The following is a 21516-nucleotide window of genomic DNA, read 5'->3' as shown; positions in this document are numbered from 1 at the left end:
TGTCCTGGCTCTTCCAAGCTTTATAATGGCTGTTTCTGTTTAGAAGTCCATAAAAGTGCATCTATCCATCATAAACGAACTCCACACTGCTCTGGGGGGTTAATAAAGGCCTTCTGAAGCGAAGCGTTTGTGTAAGAAAAATATCCATATTTAAAACTTTATGAAGTAAAATTAACTAGCTCCAAAAGGAACACACGGATTCCACTTACGCCTAAAGCACAACTTGTGACGTCAGAAGTAGCATAGTGCGTCATGGCGTAGCGTAAATATCAGCAGGACGTCGCATTACTCACATAAGTTGCGCTTTACACAAGTGGAATCTGTATGTTCATTTGGACGGAAGCTAGTTACTTTACTTTATAAAGTTTTAAATATGGATATTTTTCTTACACAAACGCATCGCTTCGCTTCAGAAGACCTATATTAACCCCCCAGAGCAGTGTGGAGTTTGTTTATGATGGATAGATGCACTTTTATGGCCATTCACTAATATTTTTGTGGCACATTTTTTCAGGATTCTACGATGAATAAAAAGTTCAAAAGAACAGCATTTATTTGAAATACTTTTGTAAACAAACTTGCAAAAAAACGACAGTTATATAAAATTGTTTATTCTTGCTAATTCTGAAATAGTACAATGACCAAAATTAAGAAATCTGTATACAAAGAAGCAAGTGGTCCATCTATTAAAGCACAGAATGTAAATAAAAACAACGAAGGTTTCAAAAAGGTCTTCACATTTGGGCTTAGGGGGGCATTGGTGCTCTCATCGGACCCCTCGGTGGTGCAGGAGGACGTGGCGGCAAGGGAGGCCCTCTCTGAAAGCCGAAGTGTGGTGGTCTGGGTGGGCCGGCGCCATAGCCTGGAGGTGGCATTGGTGGAGGCCCTCTCATACCTGGATGCATTGGTGGACCTGTAAAAAAGGGAAGGAATTATTGCATCAACAACAACATTGTCTATTTTGCTTCCGCTGAAATGCACAAGCCACTTCTTCACACACATACCCATTGGGGGACCGAATGGTCCTCTGGGAGGGACTCCCATGGGGGGAGGAGGCATGCCAGGTGGAGTAGGTGCTCTTTGTTGAGAAGATCCAGGCGGGCCAGGTGGAGGAGGCACCATTCCTGGAGGTCCCGACGGAGGCATCGGCATTGGCGGCATTCCTGGTGGATGCATTCCTCCAGGGAAGGGCGGGGGTCCCGGTGGGTGCCCTCCACCCTGTTGTGAAGGAGTACCTGGCGCAGGAGGCATCATACCGGGCGGCATCCCAGGTGGCATTGTGCCAGGAGGAGGAACAGGTGGGAAAGCACCAGGAGGCGGCATCCCTGCAAGATCAATGTACAAAAATAAAATTGATGCAAAAGACATTTATTGTACCAAAAATATTCATATTTGCTAAATGAAACCCAATACTTGTTTCTTACTAAATTTGGTGTGCTGATTCCAAAAATAGTGGTTTTTTTGCTCAAACACGTCACACTTTCTTACAAAATATGATATGCATTTTGTAGCATTTTTGCCTTTTTTTGACAATGCCATGATTCCCGTCTTCCTCTGAGACAGATTTAGCCTCAGCTTCACACATGTCTGACATTATTTTATGTCCTGAATCCTGATTTCAAAGTTAGAATTATGGTCAGTGACAGAAGAAAATGCAAACATGATCCAGATGTTTCATGCAACATCCTATCAGTTACAGAAAATCACAGATATTGTGAAGAAATTTTTTTTATGTGAAGTTCTTTGACATGAAATTAAGTATTTGAACATTTTCCACTCCTTTGCAGATTGTAAGTTAAACTACACATTTACTTTTTCTCATTAAAAAAAAAAATGAGAATGATGGTTTTGCTTTTGTTATGATGGTAAATTTGTTTTCGGTTTTGAGACCAAATCTTAAAATGTTAAAAGTAAATAAGAATGAAGACTTTTTCTTTTTTTTTATACATGAATGCATATTTATGAAATATACACATGCATATATTATATATAAATTTAAAAAGTCTTCATTCCTATTTCTGAAAAAAAAAAAAAAACTGCATGTCCTCAAGATGCAGGGCTGTGTAATGGTCAAATATCTGAGAAATGTCAGAAATAGTTCAATACTCTCATAATATCTAACCTGGCATTGGCATCCCTGCACCCATGGCGGTCATGACAGGTGTGGGCATGGAGGGGGGCGGTGGGGCGTCTGCGAAAAGCTGATGGGGGCGATCGGCCTGTGAAAGTGGATTCTGGGCGGCCAGGAGACGCTCTGCAGCAGAGCCGTGCCTCTCGCCCTTTGAGTCCTTCTTAAAGGCGTATGAAACCGTGATGGGCCGATTGCAGAGATACTGGCCATTCATGGCCTCAATAGCTGCGTCGGAGGCATCAAAACTGGCATAGTTGATGAAAGCATAACCCTTCGAGTTGCCCGTGTCCGGGTCTCGCATGATCTTCGGTGTCTGAAGGATCACACCGAAAGCGCTGAAAGTATCGTAAAGGAGTTTCTCGTCGATCTCAGGGTCTAAGTTGCCGATGAAGATGTTGGCGCCGACGTCGAGGTTCTTGTTGTGCGCCGAAGCCTTGTTGACTCGTATGGGTTTGCCGTATAGTTTGATCATGTTCATGATCTTTATGGCGTAGTCTGCATCCTCTTCACTGAGGAACTCCACAAAGCCATAACCTGAAGAACAAAGAACAATATCAATTGAAATCATGCAAAACGATAGAAATCTTTCATCTGAACGCTCAATGATGTGGAAACTCACCCTGATGTTGTCCCGTTACTCTGTCTTTGGGCATGTGTGTGTTTACCACAGGACCAGCTTGGAGAAAAAGCTCCCACAGAAGAGGCTCAGAGACCTTCTCATCAAGACCACCCACATATACAGTGGCATCTGAAAATAAATTATGATCAAAATAAACATGCACTGCTGCACAGGACACAAAGATATGGCAGTTTATAAGATACGCATTGTTAAGCTTATTGTTATTATAACTAGTAGTAGTTATATATCATATAGTTTTGATGCACTTAATTATTAAACCCCAAACTTTTCTTTGTTATTAGTTTTAAGCAAGCGTATTTGAATAAATGGAAGTGAGCGACTCAATGCTTGTATAGAAGACAGGAATAGCTTAAAATGTTTCCACGGTGCTGCAATAGTTTTCTTGAACAGTACATAAAACGTATCCCTACGAGTTTACATTTATTCAATTTTACCTTGATTTCGTTCTGAAATCGGTCCCGCCGCCATGATGAACCCGGCGTGTGTACTAACGGAAGCGCTTCTTTCTCCCCCGTAGCGACTCGCGTCACAAAACAACACACCAGCGCCACGTCAGCGCGGTGCTGCCACCCACAGGACAGGAGGATGAACGCTCACTCATTTGTGGCTGTCAAATTTTGATTTACAGCTTCCTTTGCTCTCCTTTGTTGTGAAATTGCGTTGCTTTTAATATTGCTAAAGGTCATACACGGAAGCCAATGCGATAATATACCAGTGTTTTAAGACCTACATTGTGCACTGACTGGACATCTGTGGCAACCTAGCACACTAGCTACATATTGTTTATCATACAAAAGTAACAAAACTGTCCTTAAAATAAAGAATGCAGTTTATTAATATCACCATGAGCTTTGTATACCTATCAATATGCAAAACTATCAACATGATAATGATTTTGTAAATGCTGCATGACCAGAAGAGGTATAAAGAGTCTAATATTAAAGAAACGCTGGGCTAAACAGGTAAATTAGCATCTGTTTTGTATTGTAGTAGGACATTCCTGCTTATAAGTGATAAGAATACTAAGGAAAACCCTTTTATTTTATGTTCACAAGAACAGAGTTCTGAATTTGACAGGTTTGAGAAGTGCCTGTTGATACAGGACGGCTGGTTTTATGACTCAGCTTTATGTCTGATTTGCAGACATACAGAATAGGATATATGTGCTGTTGGATTGAGAAGCGACTGATTTAACCGTTTTGCGTGAGATCATGAAGTCACTCCCAATTGTGTTTCAGTGGTTCTACCTGTTTCACCTGCTCTCCCACCCCAACTGTCTCAAAGAAGAGTCTTGCAGTGTGGAATCTGCCTTTAGACCAGCACAAGAATGGATTTATAAACCTGAAACGTGAGCGTCTGCTTTTCTCCTCCCAGTGGATTTTGAGCTAGAGTAACACATAAGCACTAAATACAGACTGACACATCACTGCTAAGGTGAACATGGGGACAGATTTAGCCTACAACTTTGTCTTCAAAGGTAAGTTTGATTAATTTGATTGGAGATCAGATTTATGTTTTTACAATGATCATTTTGATCTGAAACCCATAAAATAATAATCCATAGCCTATAATAAATAAGTGAATAAATGTTCTCTTTCTGTGTTTACATGTGATTTTGTGAATTAGAACAAAATCAAGCTTGTCTTTTGTTGTCTTTCAGTGGTTTTAATTGGGGAGTCAGGGGTTGGAAAAAGCAACTTACTGTCAAGATTTACCAAAAACGAGTTCAATCATGACAGCCGTACAACCATTGGGGTGGAATTCAGCACTCGCTCCGTTCAAGTGGATAATATTACCATCAAGGCCCAGATCTGGGACACTGCGGGTCTAGAGCGCTACAGGGCTATTACCTCAGCGTAAGTCCCTCATCATGTCATCTCAAACTATAATGCTACAGATACCTTTGATCTACTGTATACATGTTCACATGAATCCTTATTTAAGATTATGGAGGCTTTGGAATTCGTTGTGATTAGCATCACACCCAGAACCACTCCTTTTTTGACCGGATATACAGTTAAAAGTATAACTGATATGTTACTGGCATCTAGAGTGTAACTCTTTTACTGTATCATAGCTTGTTTGTAGATGCCATTTGGTTTTATATTTTTTGTCACAGAATCTAATTCATTTTTAAGCGCATGTTAAGTATCCAGGATACTTTTTTGAGGAACCACCACTACTTATATAATGATATTATATAACATAATGATATTATATTTTAAATATAATTATCAGGGAAGCAAAATAAGTTTCCAAATGAAAGAGTATTAATAGACTATACCATTCAAAAGTTTGGGGTTGATACGATTTGTTTTTCCAAATAAGTCTTTTATGCTCACCAAGATTGCATTTATTTGATCAAAAATACAGTAAAAACATTAATATTATGAAAATTATTTTCCTGTGGTGGCAAAGCTGAATTCTCAGCATCATTACTCCAGTCTTCAGTGTCACATGATCCTTCAGAAATCATTCTAATATGCTTGATTGCTGCTCAAGACACACTTCTTATTATCAATGTTGAATTTCTTTAAAACATCTTTGTGAAAACTGATATACATTTATTTCAATATTCTTTGATGAATAGAATTTATTTATTTATTTCAAATAGTAATCTTTTATTATATTATGAATGTCTTTAGTGTCACTTTTTATCAATTTCATTAATTCTCGCTGTATGAAAGTAAAAATAAAAACTGACTGACCCCGAACTTTTTAACGGTATTGAAAAAGTACCTTACTCCTCACTGTAAACCAAATAATGAACCACAAAGTGCAATTTGAGCCAATACACACTTCTACTTCTGCATGCATAATAATGAATAGTCTGGCTCTTGTAGGTATTACAGGGGAGCAGTGGGTGCGTTGCTGGTTTATGACATCACCAAGCACCTGACGTATGAGAACGTTGAGCGATGGCTGAAGGAACTGTACGACCACGCTGATCCTCATATAGTAGTCATGCTTGTGGGAAATAAAAGTGACCTGGGAACTGTACGCACTGTACCAACAGAGGAGGCTAAAGACTTTGCAGGTATCAATACGTTTTATTACCCTTTGCCCCGCATTCTGTTATAATTTAGCCTCACGTTATTCTAAATATACCCCAATCAAAAATATCTTTGTGTTCGGAAGAAGAAAGTCATGCAGATTTGGAATGACATAAAGGTTATGACAAAATTTTCATTTTGGGGTGAACTATCGCTTTAAGATACTATGAAATAAAGTTGTATTGACATCTATTTAATTTTTTTTTTTTTAAAACAGAGGCCAAAGGCTTACTTTATATGGAGACTTCTGCTTTAGAGTCAACTAACGTTGAATCTGCCTTCCTTGAAGTTCTAACAGGTGAGTTTTCTTTTTACTTCTGTCACTGACTAACACTGAAGCACAGCAAATATATTATTGGGTTTATCTTTATCACGGTGTCAAAACCAGTTCATACCTTAAGTTTAAAATCCTTGACTTTAACTCACTTTAAATGCATAAAGACAATGTTCAATGATGTTTCATCCATCAGCAATACACAAGAAAGTTGCTAGTAAAGAGGTCACCAGAGGCTCCATCAGCGCCGTGACCCTGGGCCCATCCACCGAGTACAAGGAGGAGAGACAGTCCTGCTGTAAAAGCACCTGATCAACACCCAATGTCATCAAGAGCAAAACAAAGACATTTCCCTATGACATTGATTACGTCATACCTGCATGGAGGAACTTCTTCATACTTGGCCTTCATTGGATATCATAGCAGCAAAATAGGGAGGTGACCAGGCGTTTTTAGGGTTATTGTTTTGTGACTTGTTTTTTATTTTAAAAGATGTAAACAATTGGAATTTATGATTGTTAATTACCACTAGACATTAATGTAAATTACTCTTATGGATAAACCTGGGTTGTGTTGTATTATAAAGCTATTTATATGGTGTTGAAATTAACTGAAAAATATTTCAGTACATACTTCAGGTCTGTAAAATATAGATAAAATGTGAACTTCTCAATCTTTGGAACAAGTAAATATGTTGGACTGATCAATTAGACATTTCTAATGAAAAGTAAAGATGATTGATATTTTGGTATTACATTTTTAGACTTTTTTTAAACACTGAGATCTTAATTCTTGTCTGCAAAAATAATTTCATATTCATAATAGAAATGTGAAGAGCTCTGCACACTGCTGCGGCTTGCAAATGTCACAATCTTCAGTCACCACAGCACACTTAAAGGAGCTGTATGTAAGAAATGTATTTCAATTAATCATAAAATGGCCCTGATATGTCACTAGACATTAAGAAATTATGTTCATTTCAAATACTTATATCACTGACAACAGTAGTCCGGCCAGGATATTGTCATTTAAAAAGTGGACTTGCAGCCCTCAACTGATGTTGATGTTGTCATCTTGTGTTTTGGCCTGAAGACCCACCCTCCACCTATCTACCAATCACGAAGTCAGTAGTGTTTCGGCATCCGGGTTGCCAGCTCTGCTCTAGTTACCACAGCTGCAGCTCCTTGTAGCAGCCTACTTTCCTGCTGGATCCTGCAGCATATCTGGCAACCTCGAGTCAGGGGGGAGGGGGAGGGGATACAGTGATTGCAGTACCAGTTTTGGCCACAATCTTACATACAGCTCCTTTAATTTCCCATAATCCCTCCTGGCTCACACTCTTCTAATCATCACCTGTTTGTATTGTTTCATCATTTCATCGTATTTAATTCCTCTAGTTGTTCGTGTATGGTATGTTATGCCTGTCTGCCTTTTTGTTTTATAGAATCATGTTTTAAAATCATAATTATGAATCATGTGACTTGCTCTATACAATTGCCTGTGTGTGCCTAGATTTGTTTGTCTATAAACATATTCATTAACATTGTTATGGATGTCAGCATAAAGTTTTTATTTCAGTTCAAATGTTACATATTCCCATACATAGATATGCAACATTAATATATTTAAACACAAAATACAGCAATTATTCACTAAATTCCAAAATCATCAAAAAACATTATTTTATTTTAAGGTTTTATAAATCTTTAACTACCGGTAATCAGACTGGATCTTGGCAATAAAGAGTCAATATCTTTAAACATCATCATAAACAATTATTGATTGATGCTGATTAATCACCAAGCCCATATGTACCCAATATAAGAAAAGTATTCAGAGTAGTAAACCATACAGTTATTACCCATCAGTATATTCATTCCAGGTTTTATTTTTTTGATTACTGACACAAAATTGACATTAAGGCCTAATGTTCAGTTCAGCTGATACACACAGTCAGTGCCTGGGTATTGAGGCAGATTCAGCTGGTACTTCTGCTCAAGTGCAGGAGGAACGAATCGTCCTCCCAGGAAGTGATAGCGTCCTTTGAAGTGATTGGCTGCCTTCTTTGGGGCTGTGAGGGAGATGAGCATGTCAGGCTGAATCCCATCAGGAGAGCCTTTCTCCACATCCCAGCCTAAAGAGTGAAAGAAAGGGAACAACATTCCAACATTTACTATTTGACTTACCATTACCAGGCGTTTTATGCAATAAAAAGAAGATTTTTGTGATTATTTCTTCCTGATGATGGTATGTGTGCATTTTCACCTGAAGGTATGTCGACACTAGCAATGGGCACAGTGATTTTCTTTAGTTGGGAGAGAATGCTACCGAATGGCTCTCGCACCGCACCCTTAAAACTGAATCCAAAGATGGCGTCCACCACCAAGTTATAAGCTTCATCAATCAAATCAGCCTAAAGACAGCATGATGGGAAAATGCATGACATATAGAATATAGCAGACACAAAGTATACATATATTACATATATAGACTGCCGATCAAAATTTTAGGGTTGGTAAGATGTTTTTCAAAGAAGTCTCTTATGCTCACCAAGCTGCATTTATTTGATCAAAAATATATCAAAAATAATATAATATTGTGAAATATTATTTCCATTTAAAATGAACTGTTTTCTATTTTAATATATTTTAATGTAATTTATTCAAAGCTGAATTTTCAGCATCACTACTCATAAGTCTTCAGTGTCACATGATCCTTCAGAAATCATTCTAATATGCTGATTTGGTGCTCAAGAAACATTTCTGATTATTATCAATGTTGAAAACAGTTGTGCTGCGTAATATCTTTGTGGAAACAATTACATATTTTTTTCAGGAATCTTTGACGATTAGAAAGTTTACAGCATTTATTGGACATAGAATTTGTTTTTAACATTATAAATGTCTTAACTGCCACTTTTGATCAATTTAATGCATCCTTGCTGAATAAAAGTATTCATTTCTCTTTTTTAAAAGAATTACTGACTTCTAAATGGTTGTGTACATATACAAAAACATAAATATATATCCAATTATCCATTAACGTTAACAATAAATTAACATAAATCAATTTATGCAAAGGTAAAAAAAAAAAAAACATTGGAATGTCAGATAGGTGTCCCTGGGACATTCAGTGCAAACAGGCACATTATTTTATCAGTTATTAATGAGAAAGAGGAAGAGACCCATATGAAAGGTAAAAAAAAAAAAAAAAACATTCAGACCCCCCATGGTGTAAGAAATGTGGTATTGACCGCTGAGGTTCCCGTTGTACCTCAGGCATCTCTGTCAGGAAGGATATATCCATCTTCTCACACTGGGTGGTAAGATTCTGAAACAGCTGTTTGTTGGGGCGCTTCGGGTACAATACAGATGGCTCATATCCCTAGGAGATTCACATGCAATATGAATAAAATCAATACGCCTTCATCAAATATTAAGTTTAATGAGGGAAAGATTTGAAAGTCAATTTATTTTCAGCTCGAACTCACAAACAGTTTGAGATGTCTAGCACAAACCAAGCCATCTCCTCCATTATTTCCAGGGCCACAGATCACCAGAACCCTGGGTGGACTCTTGAGCAGTGATTGTAGAGGATAGCCCTATGAAGTAAACCACTGATTTGATTGTGTATTATGTGTATAAGCTGTATGTGATCCTTTCTGCATGACGATGGACCATCAGATGTACCTTTGACACGGCTGTGGCACAGCTAAGCCCGGCCAGCTCCATTAACTGATCCACGCTGAAGCTGTACTCGTTAAACAGCTCCTCGTCAATGTGCTGAGCCTCTTCTTGTCTGTGATGACAGAAACCAGAAATAAAAACTTGTACATTGACATCCACAACAACAGTAATGTAACATCATGTTATGGATACATAATGACTGACATGCAACAATACTTATCATATCACACAGAGAGTGTAGTGCATTTACACTCACCCCAGGTACTTTATTGTATTGGCCATAGTGCAAGCCTGTCTATGAGCGAGACCTTTAGTGTAGATGTTACTGGCAGCACGTGCACATGCTCCTGTATGTGTCAGGACAGAGCCTCCTCGTGATGTCACAAGAAGACCGATTCCAAACAGGGCTCGGACTCCCAACATTCACCTGGCTAAAGCACCTGAACAAGACAAAACAATGAGGAAGTTGTTAAGAAAGGATGATGCATGGCATTGATTTCTGCCCACATATCTTGCCGCATTCTGGGAAAGGCACAATAATAATGTTGAGACGAGAAACCTAATAAACTGCAGCCTATATTCTAAACCTGGTCACTCATTTTATGGTAAGGACATAATTCCATATCCAAGAGGTTATTGAAGATATGTAGATATGCATTTTTGAATGTAAATAGTGATATGTATAGTGAATAGTGTGTAAATAGTCTATAATATATATGCAAATAATATGAATGAACTTAATATTATGTATACTTAATATGTAGTCTAATATAAATTTACATATATTATATACATAACCATTGCATATAACTCAACCTGGCCAACTTTATGATTAGAAAAAAACACACACATATTACACATTAAAGATAATAATTTTGAACAGTTTTTAACGAGATACCATTGGGTTAAAGAACTGTTATAGGGAAGAATCAACTTATAAAAACCAAAAACATTCAGCTGTTAGGAAGTGGCATTCATTACCTGTTATTAAGTGTGTCTCTATGTTAAGGTTAAACGCTCAGTAACATTCGTTAACACTAAGAAATGTTCAAGACACCGTCGGGTGAATAAACACTAAACAGAGCAAAAACCAATTCAGTTAAAACTTTACAGTATACAAACATGCAAAAGTGTATTAAACAGAAAGGATACTTGCAGCCCTCTGCTGCTGAAACCCAGTATATAAAAACAATATCCGGGTTAGTGAACTTAAGCCGCTTTTCATAATAACAGCCTGACTTTTGTTTAAATTAAATTAAATTAAATTAAATTAAATTAAATTAAATTAAATTAAATTAAATTAAATTAAATTAAATTAAATTAAATTAAATTAAATTAAATTAAATTAAATTAAATTAAATTCATAATGATAATTACTATCATTTATAATGATGATGATGATGATGATGTTTACATTCCTCATAATCATTTTTCATAATAATAATACTTATTTTAGAGCTTTTTTTCCAAGACATAAACTTTATTTATCTGTAATGTGGTCTTTATTTGTGTGTAAAAGAGATTTGTGGATGAACATATGTTTGAAAACAGAGGGTCATAGAAATTGTTCACTGCCTTTCCTATGATTGTACCATTGAATATCGTGTATACGTGATGTTTCTATATGTCGCTTTATATATGAAACATATCCATGCGTTATTTAGAGCTGACATCCATGTGTTCAGATTTGGTCTCGTTGTGTTGGGTTCCTCCGCACCCCTTTACCTCAGGTTGTGATGGTATGTTCCGGTCATTTAATAGCACTCTCATACGGCTAATGCTGGCATAGTGTGAATGGTAGTGTCTGGCAGGTGTAATCATAAACACTGCATGATATGACACATCCACTTGATTTGCTGACGCATTACCTGGCTTAAGGTAAGCGCGATTTTATTTCAAGCGATAATTGTTATTTAATTTATTAAGAATAAACAGTTGAGTCTGGATGTAAATAAAACAATGAAAACATATAAAAGGAGATTTAACTTGAACTTTACTGTTTCTTGGGGCAGCACTCGTAGAGGATAAAATAACAGTCTTCAAAATAATATACTTTTTTCTTCTTCTTGGAGCTTTAGCTGACAGGAGGGATATTTTGGGGATATCTGAAATTGCCAATGGGACTATATTGTATACGACATCTGCACTATAGTTTAATTTTATGCATTGCATTTCATGTATTCTTTATTATAAAAGTATTTATTTTGGGCTATATAACTTTAAGGAATCCAGAAAGGAAGTTTACATCATAATTATGTAGGTATGCATATATGTATTGTTTTTGAGTATGTTATAATTTAGTTTTTTGTGTGTAAGGGGATGACTGTTTTGTCTTAAAGAAACTTTGTTTTACTTTAATAGATATTATACCTGCACTGATTCAGTATTAGATCTCCAGATGGTTAATCCCTGTGTTAATGAAAAAGACCTTGTAATTTCTTTATAAGAAGAAACCATGATTGCGTTAATCGGTAAATATGCAAGATTTCCCCCCACTCTCTATCATAATTTCATCTGGTCATGCATTTTAAACATAATAAGATTAAACGTGAATCTTACGAGGTACAAATTAAGCTACTTTGCCAAAAGGTAGTACCATGGTGTTCTTTGAAGTACTGTAGAATGTGTAGGCTAAATACCATGATGCATGAACATGGTAATTATGCAGTACTATGGTATATATATATCAAAGTACCTGTATTACCATCTGATACCATCACAGTACCTTTTTTTCTGCTGTTTGGGTGAAAGTGTCTCAGCCTGATCAGATTGTTATTTCATTAAACAGCAGATTTGGATGCAAACTCAGTGTAATGGAAACTCAGAGAGGCTGTATCGCTGTTGGTATGTCCTCATTGATTGATCGATCTCAGAGCAGCAGTGCTTTCACATTCAGCCGGACACTCATGGAAAGCTGCAATAGAAAAACCCAGTGAATTATAATAGCTTCTGTCTATAAATTACCAAAGAGATGGCTTGTTTGCCTGGCTTAGACACACTGCTTTAAAGATCCAGCCCCTGAAATGACTGAAGAGCAGTTTGCACAGGGCAGTGGCTATGCACTCACAAACTGAAGAGGCTCTGCTATATTCATTTTATTGATGAGTGCTGTGCATGTGCATGTTTCGCTGTAAATTAGCCTTGTTACATAAAGATGCTTATTGTGCTTCCATGGTCATGGCTGCTGCACTTCAATAATGCCATCGTGTTTTCCAGCAAGAGCTTTTAGTGAATCGTGTTTGTCTCTTAGGATGCCATAGTAGATATTAATGTAGACCAGATACTTGAGATTTGAGACCTCAGCGTATGCCTGTAGAAGGAAATCATGTGATTTGCAGATATTATTGCTGTCTAGATTGTAAACTCTCATTGGACATTGGTCGCTGTCCAGTGCTGGAATCAGTACCAGTATTAGATTCTATCAGATTTCCGATAGAATTAGCCATATAATTAAAATATATTTTCTAATATACCATATATTAGATTTACATCTTTACATCTGTCTGTGGGTTTTGCAACTAATTAATCAATAAAAAGTATTAAAAAGAGCTTGTGACTAAACCTCGTAACTCCATTGGATCCTCAAACTGTCAGTCAAACCTCATAACTCCACCCAGCCTCTATCATGTATAAATGAAGTAGGCCTACCACAAGCAGGTTGGGACGTCTCTGCTTGTTTGCAATGCAAGAGTTAATAGAGAACTGTTTGTTTGAATAAGTACAGCGTTTTCTTTAGTCAAGAAACACAATATATATAAAGGCTAATGTTTTATGTATTTGAGGAGTAGAGAAGAGTGTCTTAGTGTCTTAGAGTGTCTTAATAATTTGTCGTTGCATTTGTCGTTGATTTAACTTTCTTAAATAGCCTGTGCGCAGAATTTCGTCTTTAATAACACGAGATTTTGGCCAAATGACAGAATGAACTTAGCGCCCACATTGCTAGTAAACTACAATCAACCTGTAAGTTGGTAAAAACGTAATGCGATGCAATTACTGCTTCAGATCCGGAAGTTTTTATGACGGACAAGACATGTAGGCCTATGTCAAAATTCTCGAAATTCATTGGTCAAAAACATCGTAACTCCATTTGAGCTTGATTTTGGTCAAATGTTAATGATATAATAACGCATTCAAGTATCGTACCATATATAAAGCCACAATACCAACTTTGACAACATTTCCTGAAAAGCTGTGTTTTGGAGATTTGGAGTTTCTGCCCAACAGACACAATATGTAATTTATTAAATGAAGTATTTACCACTAGGTAGCTCATAAAGTGTGTCAGTGACTTAATTAATATGGTTGTAAGCTTTGCCTCCAAAAGCAAGAAATGAAATTACAAAATAATTTTAATATTGCAAGTACTTGTACAAATGTTGTTTTAGTGCAATTTCTTTAGTGCATTAGTGCAGCAAAATAAGACAACATATGGAATGCGATTCATTTCAGTTAGCAGACACTTAAGTTAAAACTTAAGTTAAAGTGGCACAGCTTGTCCCACTCTTCCCTATAGTATGTTGGTGCAGTGAAAAGTCTTGAAGTCTGCTGTAGATAATCCATAAACTTGCTGCAGTGACTCAAGTTTGCATATGCATCTATAATAAATGTTGAAACTGTGCAATTCTCTTAGGAGAAACCCAGCTAAGCTGTCTTAAATAATTGAATGACCAAAAAGATATTTGTTTTTAATCCACCTCTGTCTAAACTGCGCTGTGGTTAAGAAGAAAATGTCTTTTTCTAATTCACTAGTGGTGGAAATTGCCATTCATAAAGTAATTGGCTAAACCCAGCATCTGTAAGTAATGAGTGTTCACTGCGCTCTGGTCTTTCCCTGCTGTGGTGTGATATATGGACCAGATGTTTATTAATGAGGCTCATTAGTGACTTTTGATCCAATGCAAAACAGCGTACTTTGTATTTGTACCTTGCAAGTACATTTGATTTATAGATATGGTTGACCCAGTAAGTTTAATGTTATGCATTTTGAAGAATTGTAAAATGTACAGAGTTTGCAAGGGATTGAATGCATTCATAGGTAAAATATTGTGAATATATTTGTATATGTATCAGCCTGAAATCCTCAATGTTTAGTCATGGTCTTGAGCAATTGGATTATAGTGCACTGGATCTGTTTTCATCACAGGAAGAACAATTACCGTTGTCATTTCGTGCTATGGCTCACTCTAATGAAACCAGATGGCCAGAAGGTCATCCTCAATTAAAGGAAAATCCATTTCCATTCATAAAGTTATCCATTACCGCTAGAGACATTTTAAACAGTCTTCAGTTCAAATCTCCTTTTCTTTTCATCAATATTAAGACCAGGAGCCATGCTATTTCAGGTGGCCATTGTGTACAGGCTGCTCATTTCTACTTTCCCAAACCAATCCCAGAGATTAAACACCTTTCCTTAAGATTGATGTGTAAAAATCTTTGATATAACTATGATTTATTAACCATGCTTTGTGGTTGAGGTAGGTTGATAACTAGTAGGTTTACAGTGCCTACATCTTACACCGGCCGTATTCGTACATTATTGATGCACTCTGCTTGGACGGGCAGCCCTAGTTGACAAATGACTTATCTCGCCATTGATCTTATTAGCTAACAAAGATTTTGACAAGCACAAGATGTTTTAGGACCTGGTGTACGACTGTGCTGGTTTTGAAATAAGACCTGTGCATAGGCAGGTGTCTGCAAATATTTGAATATTCATTTATACAATATCATGCATTTCAAATAGAGAGTGGAAAAACAGGAATTATAGTCATTAGCATTTTAATAGCCTTTAGGGCAGGTCAATTAAAGCTGATCCTTGGTTTCTTATTGACAGTATAATTGAGTTAGCACAGAGATAGCTCTAGTGGTTCCTAACAAAGTGGGCAATAATCATTTGCATGTCTTCTTCTGCTCTTTGGTAAAGTTATATAAGCAAAGATAAGACTGTAGACAGGAAATCTACAAACTAATCCCTTGGTAAACACCATCTGGTCAGCAATTAGTGGACATAAAACTAGCATTGCTCCCTCTGATTTTGTTCAAGACTGTCGGATTGTGAGTGTCAGTTGTAATTTACTCACCCATAGAGGTCACACCCCTTACAGAGATGAGGTTATTGGTCCTTGGATTTTTCTTAAACCTGATACCATGAGATGTTGATTGAACCTCTCCCTGTAACCATACTCTCTTCCTACAGGTCCACTCTATAGAGCTGGCCTATCGCTGTCATTGTGTCACCCATCCAACACAGGATAACAAGGAGTCAGAATGTTCAACACAAAGAGGTCAGTATACAGTAGTGGTTTACACTGTTTTTACATGTGTTGTTTTTGCTGGTTTAACTGTGATATCAGTGCCATTGTTTGAGTCGAGCATGACTAATACTAGTGCACATACTTAGGGTTAAATGTACATGCAAATCATTAACCCTAAATATCACTTTACTGTGAAACTATGCACATGAACGAAACCTATCAAGAGACCAAAATACTGGGAAGCACCCAGAAACCGCATAGCAATGTGCTTTAAAAACCACATAGCAACACCTTGGCAACCACCTACAACTTAATAACATTGTATCAGTGAGTTTTGTGATTATTGAGTACAAAGAAGCGTTATGCATTTGCAAACTGATTTTATGCAAATGCTTAACAAATAATTTTGTTAATCTTGTCATTTGCATGCATTTAAACAACAATATTTATTTGGTAGATTTGTAGAGTAGTGGCAGGCAATGGACATTTGTTTCCAATAGCTAGTCATCCTATTTGATGCATGGACCAGAACAACAGGATAAATACTTGTTTGACTTGCATTCAAAACATATGCATCATCAAATTATTGATTGACCATAAATCAGTATGACCGCATGACTCGATTCTCATGGATTCGATGTGACTGCACAATGCTTGAGGCACACACACACACACGCACATACAAAAGCAGATCACTTTAAGAGAGGAAGTTCGAGGCAGAGCAGGACAATGAGTTTTCTAATAGTGAACTTTGTGATGAGAATAAAGCTCTGGTAGGAAACCACAGGAGATAAGATCAGGGCATTATCATTTAAATGACACAGACCCCAGGTGAAAATACTCCTGGATTCTAATAAATGCAGGTTGTAAACGGGATATTGCTGAACATGAGCAGGGCTCTTGATTTTTTTGTTTTAGCCCTGCGAATCATCATCAGGGGGTTGAAGCATAAAAATCTCAAGAGGATTACATAATCCTCTCTAACCCCTAACACCCCTCCCCTCCCCACTGCACATCTGTCATCCTGCTTGATGGATGCCATAATCTGCATTTTTCCATATGCACTTTCCATTCCACTATTCTGAGGATGAAATATTCTCCTCAAGGCTTCCAGACATGCTCTAATGGCCAGCCCAATATCATTAAAGAGGACTGACTCCATTTGTGTTTTATTGATGGCTGTTTTGGGGATTTTTAAAGGGCCTCTTTTATTTATATATTGTTAGTTATTTCTTCCTTTGTGCCAGTCAAAATGCATTCATGCCTATTTCAGCAGTGTTTGGGGATGTTTGGAAGGTCCTTTGAGGTTTAGAGTTATTTTTACCTTGGCTGTTATCTCTGCAAGAAACAGTGATGGATTGCTTGGAAAAAGATATATTCCACCATTTTTATAGCTTCCTATTAATTATATTAAAACTAGAAGGGGTTATCTGTGACGAGAATGGTCAGATTCAAGATTTTACGAGCTCAGACATTCTCATTTTGAAAGGTTATCCCAGTGGCAGTATTATCAAGACTCATCTCTGGATTTGTCTCGGCTAATGGAGTAACTACGCAAGTGCATGACGTAAGGCTAGAAAAAAAAGGTATTGGTTTACAGCTTTCTTGGTTCAGGTGAATAAGGATCACAGTGGCAGGTTTAACTAATCACCACCATCTAAATCAAGCTAAGAGCTGTTTTGCCTTTACCTGATTACCTGAAGCACAATGTCTGTTTAGAACAGAAGAAAACCATCTGTTATTACAGTATTAAGTTACGGTTGTTTAATTTTTGGGGAAAAAAACTACTTTTTGCAACAGAAAGCAAGCAAACCATTGAGTATTTAATTAAATAATCATTAAATTATTTAAAGGAACACTATGTATTTTTTTGTTCAAAATTAACAAAACATACATAATCAATTCTTCTTCCAAAATGTGTTTTTGTCTTACCCTGATTCACTAATGGCGTGTTCACACTAAACGCGAATTAAATTATTTGCGCGACTAGATTACATACAAAGTCATTGCAAAGACGCAAACAGACGGGTGGTGCGAATGACGCGAATTGGGCGACGCGTTTGCCGCGAACGCTCGATATTCGCCTCAATCGAGTCTTCCGCGCAAGTTAAAAAATTTCAACTCGAGCGGAAAATTCACATGATGCTTAGAAATGTTGATGTTGTTGATGATTTGCGTGAAGACACTCCTTTTCGAGTGATGCGAAAAACAAGAAATCTAGAGCGAGTAACGCGATGCGAATATACACTTCGCGTTTGGTGTGAACACACCATTAGGTAAGCCTGTTATACGTTTTTATATTTTAAACCTGTTGGGATGGTTTTCATGGGAAATTGTGCACATATAGCCTAGTAGGCCTACGTCACTCGCCCCATACATGTCTCGGCTTGGCTTTTCTGAGATGGCAAACTGAGGGATTTGAAATTTTGTGAAAGCGATGGGGAAATGGCATTTTTATTACTCAGCAGGTCAGTAAGGTATTTTATTGAACATATCAATTGCCATATAGCTACTTAACAGAGTTCATTGTAAAGCATTATGTATTGTGAAGGGTTATATTCATCCGCTCAGTCACATCGAAGCACAACCAAAACAATGTTCTTCTGCAAAATGCATGCGTTTTTTTAACCGCTAGAGGGTTGCCTAGCTGTTGCCTAGTGGTAGCTGAGGTGCTCATGTGGGCAACATATGTTCGATTCTTTCTTGCATCTTTTCTTGATCCAGTTTGACTCGCTTTGTGGTCTCTACACAGAATAATATAATTTAAAAAAGGTAAATATTGTCATGCTTCTATCTGGTTCGAATGTAGCAAGTGTTGTTTCTATCTATCTATCTATCTATCTATCTATCTATCTATCTATCTATCTATCTATCCATCCATCCATCCATCCATCCATCCATCCATCCATCCATCCATCCATCCATCCATCCATCCATCCATCCATCCATCCATCCATCCATCCATCCATCCATCCATCCATCCATCCATCCATCCATCCATCCTCCACTTGGCTATCCCAAAGATTGAAAAGTATAGAATTGGATACACTACCATTGATAATAAAAAGAAATGTTTCTTGAGCAGCAAATAATCATATTAGAATGACTTCTGAAGGGTCATGTGACTCTAAAGATAATAATAATAATAATGATGATGAAAATTCAGCTTTACCTTCACAGGAATACATTACATACTGTAAAATATATTAAAATTGAATACAGCTTTTTTTTTAATTTTAATAACATTTCACAATTTTACTGCATTTTTGATCAAATACAGCCTTTGTGAGCATAAGAGGCTCTGTAAATACTTGAACAGATGTCCAAATTTTACAGCAAAGACTTACCAGTAGGAGCGATGCCGTGTGTTCTCCACAAAATACATTGTTGTAAGATGAAAGCCATTTCTTGGGGGATAAATGAAACATGTAGTCCCATTTGAATTATGTAAGTCCTTTAGGAAGGCAATAGTAGGGCATGTTTTTGATGTGAAGCCTGTATAGTGCATATATCCTATAAACATAAATATCCAGGCGCACACAGTGTGTGGACACACTCGGCTAATTCAGAGTGACTGTTCTGTAGCTGCATTTAATACACTCACTGCACTACCCAGAGAAAGTTTCAAAGAACTCCTAAGAATGGAAGTCACACTAGAGTCACTACAAGAGTGCCTACTTATGAGAGCATGAAGGAACACTGAGTACTTTTCTTAGAGTGGCTTATGCAGTCTGCATACTAGAAACTCAAGTGCTTGCGTAATAAGCCTGGAGACCTTGGCTGATGTTTCAAGAGTGATGAGAGGAAAAAAAACATTGAATGCAACAGTGCAATTTGTAGTCATATCGAAACTCATGCAAATAATAATTTGATTGCAGCATGTTAAATAATTTAATATTACATCTAAATCTTCAGAGAAATACCACTCACTGGAATACACTCAAGGGCATCATTTCAAAACTGAAGGATATTTATAATTATTTGAATTCTGTTTGACAGGTTAGACAGAAAACAACCTCTGAGAAAAATTGATTCGTCTCTGGCTTTCTGTCAAACAAACATGTCTCTGCTAGCTTTTAATAGAAAGGCTGAATATCTTTCTGTTTGCCTAGTGCATAGTGATCTGCTTTACTTTTATATACGTGTTCAATAATCAAATAATCAAATAATCTTAGTTTTAAAATAGAAATAATACTAAAATAGAAATTCTTTTAAGAAGTATTTTAAATTGCTTATTTTATTTTATTTGGTTTTATGTTATATGGTTTTTAGTTTTTGTTTATTTTATTGATTTGTATTTTATTAGATTTTTTATTAATGTTTTTATTTTTATTCATGATAAATGTGTATCTAAAATTGCCCATTGCGCATGAAAAAAGCCATCTAAGGCCAAGGTAAAAAGCCCAGTCAGTCAAATCAATTTGGTTTGGTTGCAGTCTCTCTATTTATGTGTTTCAGTGGAGTTATCTTGTTGCAGAAATCTTAATGGGGTACATTGCTATTTTAGATTCAAATGTGCATTTCCGCATTTCCGTCTTGACTTTGTGAAAACAGAAGTTTCCCCAGTAGTCTTTTGTGTGTGTGTGTGTGTGTGTGTGTGTGTGTGTGTGTGTGTGTGTGTGTGTGTGTGTGTGTGTGTGTGTGTGTGTGTGTGTGTGTGTGTGTGTGTGTGTGTGTGTGTGTGTGTGTGTGTGGGGTCTTGTACAACATATTCAACAATGACCCAGTTCCAGACTTTGATGACAGAATCTCAGTTCAACACAGAATGTGAATATTTAATATCCCTCATATTATCATCAGGCTTGTGCAATAACAAGCTCTCTGCTGGATTTATCAATTTCTTTACAAAAACGGGCTTTTGTTGGCATTGGTGGTTGCCAGAGGGTTGCTAAGGTCTTCCTAGTGGTTGTTAGGAGGTTGCTAGGAGGATTGTGTTGTGGGTGGTTACTTACTTGAGCAAATCAAAAGAGCCCATACTTTTACTTACTTGGATGTAAGTCTTGTAAGTTTTTTCAAGGAGTGAACACCCTTTATGTCTTAAAATGCTTCTAACTTCTACTTGAATTTGGGTAATATACAGTATAGGCTAAATCAGAATAGTAACACTCAGATTAATTAGTTCATATTTTAATGTCTAATAAGATCAGTGCCCATTGGGTATCAATATAACACCTGCTGCTGTTATGTAATATTTAAGGAGTTCAGCAGGAGTTTGAGAAGCTTAAAATCTGTCATAATCTCTATTAATGCTCTCTCCCCTCATTAAACATGTTCCATGCTGATACATATGAATTACAATGACAAGTTCTGTTTAATGCATTAATCTTTGTCACTTAAGTGTTATTTTCTTTTATATTCTTTTTTTCTGATTCTGATTCTGAATAACTTAAACACCTCTGATTGATCATTTCATTCAAAGATCTACAGTATGTACTGTAGATGACACTTTTGCATCCAAAGTTGGTTATGCGCAGAATT

The 21516-nt window shown here is 36.8% G+C and overlaps 4 protein-coding genes across 6 annotated transcripts in view; 2 read left to right on the top strand and 2 right to left on the bottom strand.

The window, feature by feature from the left end:
• Nucleotides 1-497: 497 nt before the first annotated feature.
• sf3b4 (splicing factor 3b, subunit 4) lies at nt 498-3345 on the bottom strand. Its single transcript, XM_081376209.1, has 5 exons — nt 3206-3345; nt 2751-2879; nt 2123-2665; nt 1005-1325; nt 498-913 (listed from the first exon to the last, which is right to left on the bottom strand). Exons 1-5 carry the CDS (start codon nt 3237-3239, stop codon nt 747-749), a joined length of 1194 nt encoding a protein of 397 aa, XP_081232335.1. The 5' UTR covers nt 3240-3345; the 3' UTR covers nt 498-746.
• Nucleotides 3346-4114: 769 nt separating this feature from the next.
• rab25a (RAB25, member RAS oncogene family a) lies at nt 4115-6769 on the top strand. Its single transcript, XM_081376730.1, has 5 exons — nt 4115-4248; nt 4432-4627; nt 5615-5808; nt 6042-6122; nt 6295-6769. Exons 1-5 carry the CDS (start codon nt 4212-4214, stop codon nt 6408-6410), a joined length of 624 nt encoding a protein of 207 aa, XP_081232856.1. The 5' UTR covers nt 4115-4211; the 3' UTR covers nt 6411-6769.
• An 849-nt stretch (nt 6770-7618) lies between these two features.
• naxe (NAD(P)HX epimerase) lies at nt 7619-11000 on the bottom strand. 3 transcript variants are annotated; one of them, XM_081376729.1, is made up of 8 exons: nt 10941-10969; nt 10766-10858; nt 10041-10224; nt 9788-9896; nt 9589-9699; nt 9372-9482; nt 8364-8511; nt 7647-8232 (listed from the first exon to the last, which is right to left on the bottom strand). In XM_081376729.1, the coding sequence occupies exons 3-8, from the start codon at nt 10205-10207 to the stop codon at nt 8030-8032; spliced, it is 849 nt and encodes a 282-aa protein (XP_081232855.1). In that variant the 5' UTR covers nt 10208-10224; nt 10766-10858; nt 10941-10969; the 3' UTR covers nt 7647-8029. The 3 variants fall into 3 exon arrangements, with proteins under 3 accessions (XP_081232853.1, XP_081232855.1, XP_081232854.1); XM_081376727.1 differs by having other exon boundaries at nt 7619-8232; nt 10766-11000; XM_081376728.1 differs by lacking the exon at nt 10766-10858 and having other exon boundaries at nt 10926-10989.
• Nucleotides 11001-11569: 569 nt separating this feature from the next.
• The window catches only part of oxr1b (oxidation resistance 1b), a 53202-nt gene continuing 43255 nt past the window's right edge, over nt 11570-21516 (top strand). The window contains exons 1-2 of the mRNA XM_081376726.1: nt 11570-11662; nt 15981-16068. Of these exons, the coding sequence (XP_081232852.1) occupies nt 16052-16068 (17 nt within the window). The 5' untranslated portion in view covers nt 11570-11662; nt 15981-16051. The remainder of the gene's footprint in view (nt 11663-15980; nt 16069-21516) is intronic.

This window comes from Scardinius erythrophthalmus, assembly GCF_964197995.2.
Source record: "Scardinius erythrophthalmus genome assembly, chromosome: 10".
Classification (NCBI taxonomy): Eukaryota; Metazoa; Chordata; class Actinopteri; order Cypriniformes; family Leuciscidae; genus Scardinius; species Scardinius erythrophthalmus.
The sequence above is the reverse complement of the archived record's forward strand: the minus strand, read 5'-3'. Positions and strand labels throughout refer to the sequence as shown.